The 11,803-nt window shown below is 52.7% G+C and overlaps 1 protein-coding gene across 5 annotated transcripts in view; it reads right to left on the bottom strand.

The window, feature by feature from the left end:
* SLC7A1 (solute carrier family 7 member 1) overlaps positions 1-11,803 on the bottom strand; it is a 66,086-nt gene that overhangs the window by 12,959 nt on the left and 41,324 nt on the right. For 4 of the 5 annotated variants that reach the window (XR_014256317.1, XM_082435666.1, XM_082435665.1 and 1 more), the window contains 4 exons: positions 5,052-5,435; positions 2,088-2,198; positions 1,843-2,001; positions 7-181 (listed from right to left, as the gene is read on the bottom strand). Coding sequence is in view for 4 of the 5 variants with exons in the window: in XM_082435666.1 (XP_082291792.1) it covers positions 7-181; positions 1,843-2,001; positions 2,088-2,198; positions 5,052-5,421 (815 nt within the window). In the remaining variant the exon portion in view is untranslated. The remainder of the gene's footprint in view (positions 1-6; positions 182-1,842; positions 2,002-2,087; positions 2,199-5,051; positions 5,436-11,803) is intronic. The other variant, XM_082435667.1, reaches the window with a different exon arrangement.

The following is an 11,803-nucleotide window of genomic DNA, read 5'->3' as shown; positions in this document are numbered from 1 at the left end:
ACTCACTTGTTCAGGCAGAGGCGACTAGACGTGTTCTGGAAATCCTCCTCCGTGAGCTGCCAGTTTTTAATTGATCCTTTCACAAATCCCGACACCATGATGAAGCCCAGGACCAGAACGTTGATACACGTGAATATTTTGTTGACCATGGCTGACTCTTTCACACCCAGAGTTAAAAGTCCTGTAAAAACGCATAAACAGAAACTCTCTCTGTGTTAACCTCGTACCAGGCAAGTCCTCCTGGGATGGGGACGGGGACGAGACGGTGACTTAAAAAGAATCCAAGCAGCGTCAGACCTCCGAAGAGGAATGGGGCTGAATTAATTCTCATTCTAGAGGCAGGGATCAAAATAACCAAGGTCTGAGGGTGTGCTGAACAAAGCCATCAAGGCTGGCCTTCCAGACCCCCTCTGGACCTGAGAGGCCAGGCCAGGGGCACGGGGAACAGCAGAGGCAGTGACGTGTCAGCCCACGGCCCCCGAGAGCAAGGCCCTCCCTCCCCCAGGAGGAAGAGAGCCCTCCCTCTTCCTGAGCCTCCATCCCCGAGAGCCACCCGGGAGCAGGATTTCATTTCCTCCAAGAGACACTTTGCTCAGTTTCTCGGGAGAGGGCGAGTTCTCCAGAAGAGGAGTCATGCACTCACTGCTAGGGGTGCTGGCGGTGACAGCCACCTGGGCTGTGGGGCCCCTGCCACGTACGGGTCCTCCTTGGACTCAGCGCACGAAGAACAATATAAGCTAGACTAGTGCCAGCTTGTAAACTCAGGATAAAAAAGACACCGAATGATAGAAACCCACGGGGGCCACGTGACACCACTGCCGCAGGGCACACGCTTCTGTAGTGAACTCTCGGCTGGGCAAGAAAAGAGGCAGGGAAGGTGCCTGGTGACACGTGACCACCGACCTGATTGGAAACTACTGCCCTGCCGCGTAGGTCTCTTGTACGTTTTAAAACAAAAGACGCTCTACGTAATAGACTGAATTCTGAAAAACAGGCATTAGGACAGAATTGAGCCATTCATCACAGGGAACACTTCTCCGCCGTGTTTGTTCTTCAGCGTCCCTCCCTCTCGTGTTTATGAAAATCTCACTCGTGTAGACTTAATTTCTGATAAATGTTCCTGCCAGCTGGACCAGAAATACTGCTGAGACTGGCCTGTGCGGAATGATTTCAATTATGTGGTGTGTAAAATAAGGCACGTTGTTTTTAAAACCCATCCAAGATTTTCTAACCTCAAAGGAGAATTTATCTGCATTTCAGCTTAATGTTTATATAAACAAAACTCCCATCCTAGTGGCTGAGACTCGGGTAAATGCCACTAAGAAGCTGCCATCAGCTGTGCTCAAGCCATGCCTGCGACTTTAAAATTCCGTACCAGCAACTTCGTGGTGAAGCTTGTTTATTTAAAGGGTGTTTTGCCGGCCGTTGGGTGTAAACCACCCGAGCCTTCGCCAACACTGAGGCCCTCATTCCTCCACATCGCCCTGGCTGACAAATGCCAAATGCTTTCCTTTTCCAAGTAGTCATCCGCTGACTCCAAAGAATTTGTATTTCTGTATCAAAAAGCCTGCAGCATTAACAAAATCTTATTCCACAAGCAGTTACGCAAACACCTGAGATTCTCTTTAAATTAAATGACACGTAACTCGACCGATTCAATAGGTCAATCCTACGTGAATCTCTAAGAAGCCACAAAAAAGATGTCTGTATCAATTACAAAAAGGAGAAGAAGAAAATGGGGGGATGGGAGAAAGAGAAAAGGAAGAAACCAACTTAATGGGAGCCTGTCCTACACCTTGGACCCCTTGCTCCAACCCAGTGCCTTCCGGTGTGTGGCTTTACCAGTTAAGATGAGAATTATGATCACAGCAAATATGTCCGGGTTTTCGGCCAGCACCCCGGGCGCATTCAGGGCCATGTGCGTCCGCGAGAACTCCCCGATGGGTTTGCCAATCAGCTCGTCAAACGTTGCGCTCCAGGCTCTGGCTACGCTCGAAGTACCTGCCACGAAACACACCGTCAGACGAAACTGAAGGGAAACAGTTAACGGAGCACCTGTCACCAAGCTCGGCACCGGTGGCACTCACGCAGGGATCGCAGCCGGCGCAGGGGGGTCCAGCGGTGGCTGCCGGACCCTGGGACGTGCTGACTCGGAAGTGAGGGCCAGTTAGTGTTTGCAGAGACACGAGCAGTGGAGCCTGGCAAGACACCCGTTTTCCATCACAACCAATACAATGTGCATACCATGCGTTTCGAACATACATGTAACTCAGTTATAATAAAAGTCCAACAAACTAATGTCACCCTGAGCACAGAGGGGCACTCTGACAGCACTGAGTTCTACTTATTTGATCTCATCCGACAAGAACTCCTGAGGGCGAACCATTCAGGTGACTTCACGACCCACTCCTGGGCTGCAGCAAGCAGGGGCCACACTCCTCAGGAAGCTCCTTCTCTAAGAGCCCAGCAGCAGGGCTGACAGGCCTGCCTCCCGCTGCGGGGGACTAAGGACAGCGGCTCGGGGCTGGCTCCACCTCGGCAGCAAAGTCCCCGCTCACCCCCGCCTCTGCTGCTCCGGGCCCGGGCCGGCACCACCTGACGCGGGCCACGGCCCCGAGGGTCTGCCCGACGGCAACACAAACGGATGCAGCGTCCAGCACCCCAAAGGCCAAGAACAGCTGACTGCTCCCTCTTTCTCTCTCTGAATCTGAATAACGTCACTGCTTTTCCAGCAATGCTTCTCGGGAAATGTCGCTCAAGTTCCGATATCCACAAAAAGTTGCGTTATCTTCGAAGGGGGCCTTGCTGGTGGCCGTGGTCTGGATCTTTCACAGAACTCGGCCAGAGTGACCTGCAGGATTCCAGTTCACCGTCCGGTCTCACGCTAAGTGTTCTTCCAACAACTCAAAAAGGAAACCACATTTCTTCATCCCGAGTAGCCAGCCTATGATGAGTTCTGTCCTTCAAGGCCACAACCCAGTGAAGAAAAAGGTCACTACCTCTCCTGCCCCAGAGGCCAGCTCGCTGCCAACAGGGCTGCCCAGCCTTTCCTGCCAGCCTACGCCTCCCCACCTCTGAATCGTGGCTTTTTAAAAAACCACATTTGATAGAAAAGCTGCCCTCGCTCAGGAGCTGAGGCCGAGAACCGCCTGCAGTAGCACGGGGGTGCGTCTCACAGGCCAATGCCACTCTGGCCAAGACCCCATCACCTGCTGGGCCAGAAACTGCAGGCGCTTCATGTTCACCGTTCTGTTTTATTCGCAGGTAAATCCTCTGGAAACATAATGGCCCCTTTAAAACAGCTGCATTCGCACCAAGAGGCTGCAGCTTGTAAGGACGTGTATGGTTGCAAGTTTCGGTGCTGCACTGAGAAAAACGTGATTAGGAATTTTATTTTCCAACCCAGAAGAGTAAGCTCTCGGCAGGTGCTGGAAAGAAAGGGAGGGTGTCGCCCAGGGAGCCTGGTGGAACCCAGCACCACACACGGCTTCCCAGAGGGCGGGCACGGGAGCCAGCGGGGCCCACGGGGTTCAGCTCATCCCACGCCCCGGTTTTTTGATATTACTACAAAGAGCTAAAACAGAACTGGAACATTTAGTGGCCACTTGTATTTCTGTTCGCGAACCGGCCATTCGTATCCTTCAGTTATTCTTACATTCAGGCATTTGTTTCTTTTAAGTGGATGTGCTCAGCTTTGGCTGTAATCAAAATACAAATAACATAACGAGAATAACGCTGAAACCTATCGAACAGAAAAGACTATGTTTTTGGTGTTTTTGTTTGTTGGTTGGTTGTTTTTAATGCTGACGCCAAGTCCAGAGTCGGCAAGGACGTGAGGAAGGGGCCCTTGGCCATCAGGAGGATCACAGGCAACACGGGCCTTGAAACTACGCAGGCCCGCTGATCCAGACGTTCTGCTACTTAGACCATCTTAAAGGAAAAAGCACAGCTTCTTTTTTATATGCCAAAGACACTAAGTAATTAACTGTTTATAACAACAACACAGCTGGAAACAATCTAAATACCCCACAAAGGCACCCAATCAATTATCTGTAAATAAATCTATATAATGGTACATCATCAAAAATATTACTATGGGGCTTCCCTGGTGGTGCAGTGGTTAAGAATCCACCTGTCAAGGCAGGGGACATGGGTTCGAGCCCTGGTCCGGGAAGATCCCACATGCCGCGGAGCAACTAAGCCCATGCGCCACAACTACCGAGCCTGCACTCTAGAGCCCGTGAGCCACAACTACTGAGCCTATGTGCCACAACTACTGAAGCCTGCGCACAGCAACGAAGACCCAACGCAGCCAAAAATAAAATAAATAAACTTATAAAAAGAAAAAAAAAAAGGAATATTACTATGGAAAAATAACTAATGCTATGAAAAATGTACACTATATATTGTTTTACAAGTATAGAGACATACTAGACAGAAAAATATACATTTAGGTTCACAAAAATATTAACCACATTATATCCCTAAACTCTGTGAACGGAGGTCATCCTGTTCCTCCACGGGGTCTAATGTTGAGCAAGATGCCGGGCACAGAGGAGGTACCTGATAAACGTTCACTGAAAGAATGAATGAATAAGAGAATTAATTTCTCCAGGCTGTCAGGGTGGGTAATTTCTACTTTCTTCTTTGTGCTCTTCTACATTTCCTAAATTTTTCTGTATCAGTGATGTATGTACTCAAGTAATGAGAAAAAATACTGAAAGAGACTACGTCCTTTTTAGCTAGATACAAACACCCTACTGATTCTGCGTCTGTCGTGCTAACAGGACTGGCCTCCTTGCTGGCCTGGCTTGTCCCCACTAAGGTCGGCCCATGTACTTGATCATTAAGAAGCAAGGGCAGTGATGCCCGAGGGTGGCCTCCGCCTTGCACTAGAGGAAAAGGGAAACGGTGCGGCAGTTCGGCGAGGCGCAGGTGCCAGGGAGGCGCTAGGCTCTGTGTGTCTGGGGAGCCAAGCGGGGCACGGCCCACGGCTGGGGGTGGGAACAACCGAGGCGGCAGGGGGCAGGCTCCGGGCCTCCTGGACCTACCGATGATGTAGGAGAGGATGAGGTTCCAGCCGGTGATGAAGGCCCAGAGCTCGCCCACGGTGACGTAGCTGTAGAGGTAGGCCGAGCCCGTCTTGGGGACCCGAGCGCCAAACTCGCCGTAGCAGAGGCCGGCCAGCACGGAGGCCAGCGCGGCCACCAGGAAGGAGATGACGATGGCAGGCCCCGCGTCCTCCCGGGCCACGGCCCCGGCCAGCACGTAGACGCCGGCCCCCAGCGTGCTGCCCACCCCCAGCGCCACCAGGTCGAACGTGTTGAGGCAGCGGGACAGCCGGCTCTCGTCCCAGCTGCAGTCCACCACCTTCCGCCGCAGCATCTGCTGCCCGATGCCCACCAGCACCTCGCACCCCATCCTGCGGCTCACACCTGCCGAGAGAAAGAACAGGGTGTGTGTTTCATCACCGCCCCACTCTCACCCATTAACCCCCTTCACCGCAGCATGGGTGGCGAGGTGGTCCCGTGTCGTCGTCTACAGCTAAGGCCTCGCACGTCACGATTCCACGACCCGTGGTCACAACACCCACCCACAGCTGCCCGGTCTCAGGCTTGACCAGCGGGAGAAACACCCGGAGGCCCACGCGCCGGCCGACTGGACTCTGGTCTCTGAGCCTCCACACTGATTTCAGCTCTTAAGCGAGAGCCTGCTACAGGCAGAAAGAGCACGCGAGGCACACGTTAGGGACGTCGTTCCTGCCCTCAATAATCGTGCGACTTGCCAGGAAAAGCAAGCCGCTATTCCAAGTGGGCTGCTGGGGGAAGAAAACCAAACCACATTTGAGTTTAATTATTAGGACCCAGAGGCCTTGAATAGCAACGACAATGCCTTTTAGAGACCTTCCTGGGATCCTCTGAGGGCAGGGGGCAAGCCGTCTCCACTTGAACACAGAGTTAGGTCCAGAGCAGAAAAGCGCTGAATTACTCTCACAAGTTAGGGCTCCCTGTAACCGTCACTACTCGGGGGAGCACTTCTCCTCTGGACCAAAATGTTGGCCCAAAGTGCTATGTGATGCACTCCTGATCACATGCCAAGAGGCCCCCGTGCACACATGGCTCCCGGCACCCGACTTTCACACGGGACACACCCAGTGGGGGTCCCAGGATGCCACCCACGCCGTGAACAGCATCCCAGGACAGTGATTTAAACGCTGACAGACACGGCCCCGGCCAGGTGGCCACGGTAGACATCAACAGTGACAAGTTACAGTTGACCGTATGATGTGATAAGAAGGGCCTTTACCTCTGAGAGCCTCCTCCCCAAACCCACAACCCCAGGCGAATCCTGAGAAAAAGATCAGACAAATCACAGGCGAGGGACTCTCTGCGAAACACCTGACCAATCGTCAGGCGTCATCAAAAACGAGGCAGGTCGGAGAACCGTCACGAGCAGGAGGAGCCCGAGGAGCCAGGAGGCCGCACGTCACGTAGGCGGGGATGGGGTCCCGGGACAGAGGAGGACAGCCCGGAAAACGAAGGCAGCCTGAATAAAGCGTGGACTTCAGCTCTATCAACATCGGGTCGTTAATCATAGCTAAGACACCACACTAGCGTAAGATGTTAACCAGAGAGAAAAGTGGGTGCGGGGCACGTGGGCACTCTCTGTACCATCGTCACGGCTTCTCTATAAATCTATAAACGTGTGCTAAGATAGTTTTCAGACAACAGCATGTGCAGAGATAAGCTATCACCATGACTTTTAGCTACTAAAAATTCATCTTTATGATCCATTGGTATTTACTGACCTAACTCTGCTGTTAGCAAGTCACTGGAAAGCAAAACCGTCTAAATGGAGACGGCAGGTCCAGCCAAGTCCACACCCAACCACCTAGCACCCTGGACCGCCCACCCTCACCCTTGTGGCCCCGCCCCCCTCCCAGCCTCAGGCCAGGCCCCCGTGGGTCACGTCACTGGCCAGCTCCAGGCCACAGAGGGACCGGTGGATGGTCCTCTCTGCCAGGCTAAGAGGAGAAAGTTTCTCAAGACTCAAAGTTTTTAGCTAGAGTGGGCAATAAAACTCATCCGATCCGATCTCCTTCACGTAAAGATGAGGGAAAACAACTCAGAGACCAAGTGTCAAACAGGGTCACGAGCTCAGAAGGTGCAGGGTGCTGGCTCCACATCTGGGTCTGGCGTTGGCGGGGGGGAAATGATATCACCGTCAGTGAGGTGGGGAGGAAGTGGGAGGAAATGAGGGAAGAAGACCTTGTTAGCGGAACAGCAGTGGAGCAGGAAAATCACAGACACAGGGTGTGATAAGAGCTGAGAGGGCAGGGACAGAAAGAACAGGAGACACGCAAAAGCGCAATGGGGCCCGGGGTGTTTCCGGCCACTCACTGGCCAGTTGCTGACGCTCGGTCAGGAGTGGGCCCTGAGGGGCCCCAGCGGAGTGTGAAAGCTCCTGATTACTGGCATTGTTTCTAACTTGGATGGTAAATGGGACTGACATTTAGAGAGCGCTGACCTGCTCCCGTCCTCTCCTAGATGTAGTTTTTGGTTCATAACAAACGGATTCTCTCCCCAAAACCAAGTGCAAAGCAAAGACAATGCAATTAAATAGCGTTTTCTTTCCTCAGCTTCACAGAGTAAAGTAACCCCAAGGCCCAGGAGGCACCTGCCTTCCTCTGAAAGACCAGACACACTCTGCCCTGGGCTCTTTGGAAGGGCTGGGTCCGTAGTTCACACGCCTTTCTCAGATGTGCTACAGTCGGGGGGAGAATCAAGAGCTGCCAGAGTGACCCTACTGGGACACTTGGCAAGGGGCACACTGGAGCCTGCGGACACTTTCCCGAGAGCCCACTGACCTCACTTTAGGCCGGAATGACCCCCCTGCATGCGCAGCTGCAGTGCATGTGCCCCATGCCCCTGGGCAGTATCACCGGCACAGGTGGAAACCCTCTCCAAGAACCCACTTACTAACCCTGGGGGCCCCTGCACCATCTTCAAAATAAAGGGGGCGGGGCATCGAATTCTGTAAATTTAGATACAGATTTTAGACACAGGTTTTCAACCATATGTGAAAGGGACTTCTTGGTTGAGACCACAAACCGTGACTCCAGGGAGGCAGCTGACTTCTTCTAAGCAGGGACACAGCGCCCCCGTCTCTCACGAAGTGTTCTGGGCTGTTCCTCCCTCACAGGAGCCGGAGGGAGGTGCTCCGGGTGCCAGTGGACGGGAGCACAGGAGGGCCCATTAGTTTCACCTTGGTTACTTCCTCGGTGCTCCCTGCTGTCTGGGGAAAGGGCAAACCCAACTTCTTTGGAAGCCACTGGGACAGAAACGCAGCTGCTGAGGCCTAGCGCTGAGAATTCGGAAAATACAAGTGCTCTGTCCGTTTCTACTTTCCAGGGTAGGAGAAAATGAGATGCTCACTAACCTTGTTCAGGTTTATTTTAAAGAAATGTCCTTTCTGTCTCCTTGGGAGTCATGCAAAAACTGTTCTCCGGGTGGCATCGTCGGGCGGTATTCTGTACACATTACGGCATGACTCACATTCATGCCTGGACTCCTAAGGTGGGCACTCCGCCAACAGTGAGACCAAATGAAACTTCTCTGTGTAAAACCCATCTAACCACGCCAACACCGGCAACGTCAGGGTCATGCGGACTTCCTGCTGCTGGGATTTACGCAGACAGTCACCAAATACTTTGAAAGGATTATCTGGAAATTACGTTACCCTCTCATGTGGGGGGGAATTTGTGCAATAGTCGACACCTACACTTTCATTTCAGTTTTTGACAGAAATCCTGTAATAGCAAGAGCCTCAGATCTGTCTTACTCCCGATTCATTTATTATTAAAGAGCACTTACCTTATGTGTTATCCTCTCAGAAAAGCAAAGAAAATCTGCCCCTTTCCCACAGAATTTCTAACTCCAAGTTTTATTCTAGTAATCACTATATAACAATAGGAGCAAAATGATCCAATGGGTCCAGATTGCAGAGATAAAGATGCTGTTTTCAAGGTGTCTGATAAAGGTGGGTAAGTGTGAATTGTATGTTTTTTTTTTACTCTCAAATGTAATGATAGTCCCATCACTGAAAAAGTCCACTTAATGGCTTGTGGGAGGGAGGGGAAGAGGTCAGACGTAAGCTGCAATAGACACTAAGTTCATAAATCCTTTGGGGAAAATCTTAATACTGAAATTTTATTGCCCATACTTGTGCTTTTCCTTTAAGTGATCTTTACAACGGTCCCAGACATGGGAGCCTCCTAGAGTAAAATCTGCCATTCCTGCGGGGGAATGATGCACTGTGGTCCACACGTGTCCCGGGCTAGAGAAAGTAGGTCCTTGCTAGGGCGCTCACCTGCGGGACACACGGAGTTGGGGGCAGATGAGTCGGTAAAGTCACTTCAGCTCTCCTATGGCCACGTGGGGAACTCCCCCCAGGAGCCCCCAAGGCTCTAGAGCGCATGCAAGTTTCACAAGGAAGGGAGCGGAGAGCTCACAACAGAGCCATCTCAACCAGATGTGGTCCAAGGGGTCCAAAAAAAGAGCGTTTCTGGACCTGGGCCATCGTGGCGACGGAGACTCACGGCAAGGAACAAAATCTGTGTTGAAGGAAGTTCTTCTCCAAGCCAGATTCACATCCCCCAGATGTCAGGAGGACCAGGTGCAGGAACTTAAAAAAAAACTGTGGTGTGGAGGGGACCGGCTGATGCAGATGAAGACCCAACATCTGGGCACGTGGAAGGAGGGAAGGAAACAACAGAACGGAAACAAAAGCACAGGGGTGGGGGGGGGAGGGGAGGGGACAACACAGTGGGGAAGGTCTGCGGTGGGTGACAGGGCCCGGCTCACACCCCGACGTCCTCACTGGGCAGCAAGAGCCTGTCTGCCTCCAGTGAGATGTGACTTCAGGACCCAGATTCTCTCTTAAAGTCCCTCAAAATCTACACTTGTCTGACCCCAGGCAGCAAGGACATGCTGAAGATAAAACTGAATTCCTCCAAAATTTGCAGATCTCACAGCTGTTAAGATGCCCTGTGCTGACACGGCCAGGTTTAGGGAAAAGCATAAACCCGGTCCCAGCCCAGGAAGCAGAGCGTCAGGGCCGGGCCGAGGGGTGATGGGGCTCCTGAAGAGGGGTGTGGGACCAGGCTTAACGGTCTGTCTCAAAGACCACTACCTCCACGGGGAAGAAAAGGTCCACTCCACCCAGCGAGGACAGAGGCCTAAAGCCCGCAAGGCGCCTGGGCCTGTCTCTGCTTCCAGTGAAGACACTTGGTGCTTGGCTGAAATCCACAACCAATAGGTAATGTGGTCTCCACCGGCATGGGGGGCACAAGGCCTACCATCCTCGGCCTTCCCAGAAAGCCAAGCCCCAGGACCCCTGCCCCCGGGCTGACCCTTCCTACTGATTCAACAGAACTAACTGCAGGAAGTGCCAGAGGCCTCTGAGGTCCCGTAAACTACAGCAGGTATGTTCTGCATCTCAGTCCTAACTCCCAGCCGCCAGGCCCAGGAGGGCGGCCCTGGGGTCCAGCTCAGGCACGCACCCACCCCGCAGAGCAGCTTCCAGGGGCAGAGTCCGATGCAGGGATGCCACAGGGAACTGGAACCGCTGACCACGGGCACAGCGCCCCCTGTGGGCCAGGCACCAAGCCACTGAGGGGCAGGGAACCCCGTGTGGCTCGGGGGCCGAAGCGGTGCCGTCACCCACGATCGCGCCTTGCAGAGGCCCAAGCAAACAATCCCAGGCTGAGAGCAAGGATGCAGCACCAGCTCAGGACCTAGAGCGAGACCGTCCAGGTGCAGTTCTGCTACCAGACGGGGTGCAGACAGTGAAGTGCTTTCAGTAGTTCTAAGACCGTGGGAAAACGTCAAATTAAAAACTACATGATAGGATCCCGATGAGGATTAAGTGGGGATGGGGTGTAAATACCGAGATATTAACTGAGACTATCTTCCAGATTATGCACTGCTTTCTTCTTTTCTATATTTGCCATGTTATCTATGGCAATGAGATGTGTTACTTCATAAAGCAAAAAACAACAGTAACAACTAACATTTGGGGGCACCAGCCAAAGGGAAGATCCTTTACATAAATGATTTTATTTAATTCTCACATCACCATATCCAGCAGGCAATACTTTGCATTCTGGAAATAAGGGGACCCAGGCAGACTAGAACTCAGTCATTACCAACCCTGGCCACACATCAGAGTCCCGTGGGGACAGTTTTTAAACTAACGATGCCGGCCCACTGCAGATCAAGTGACTTCTGTGAAGTTCTCCCAGGTCACCTGGTGGAGGGCAGGCAAGCCAATCAAAGGTGGAGTCGGGGCTCAGACCCACATCTTACTGCCTCCAGAGCTTTGAGCTGTCTTCTGAATTAGGATCTCCTGGGTCCTGAGGGTGTGCTGGGGGGGGAGAGAGGCTGTGTAAGAAAGAAGGGGGGACAGATGGCAAAGCTAATGGCCAGGGGGAACGGCCCCCCATCGCGGGGCTGAGCATCCACACGTCCCACCTGCAGGGCCGCATCTAGTCACCCTTTGTCCCCCCAGCGCGTAGGAGGCACCCAGCAGGGCCTACGGGACCGTAACACGTAGAGTGCCCACAGCACACACTCAGTACCATCGCTGACTTAAATTCAGGAAACTAACAGGACACGGGCTGTCTTTCTGTCCTTCATCTTAGGTCATACCCCCAGCGTGACCGTCAACGACTAACGAGGGTCTGTCCATCAAAGGAGATCTTATTAGCTGGATATTTAAAGGTTTGATTCACCAAGGAGTTCGG

Source organism: Balaenoptera physalus (assembly GCF_965194825.1).
Source record: "Balaenoptera physalus genome assembly, chromosome: 18".
Classification (NCBI taxonomy): domain Eukaryota; kingdom Metazoa; phylum Chordata; class Mammalia; order Artiodactyla; family Balaenopteridae; genus Balaenoptera; species Balaenoptera physalus.
Note: the sequence above shows the minus strand (reverse complement) of the source record. Positions and strands in the feature narration are given on the sequence as shown.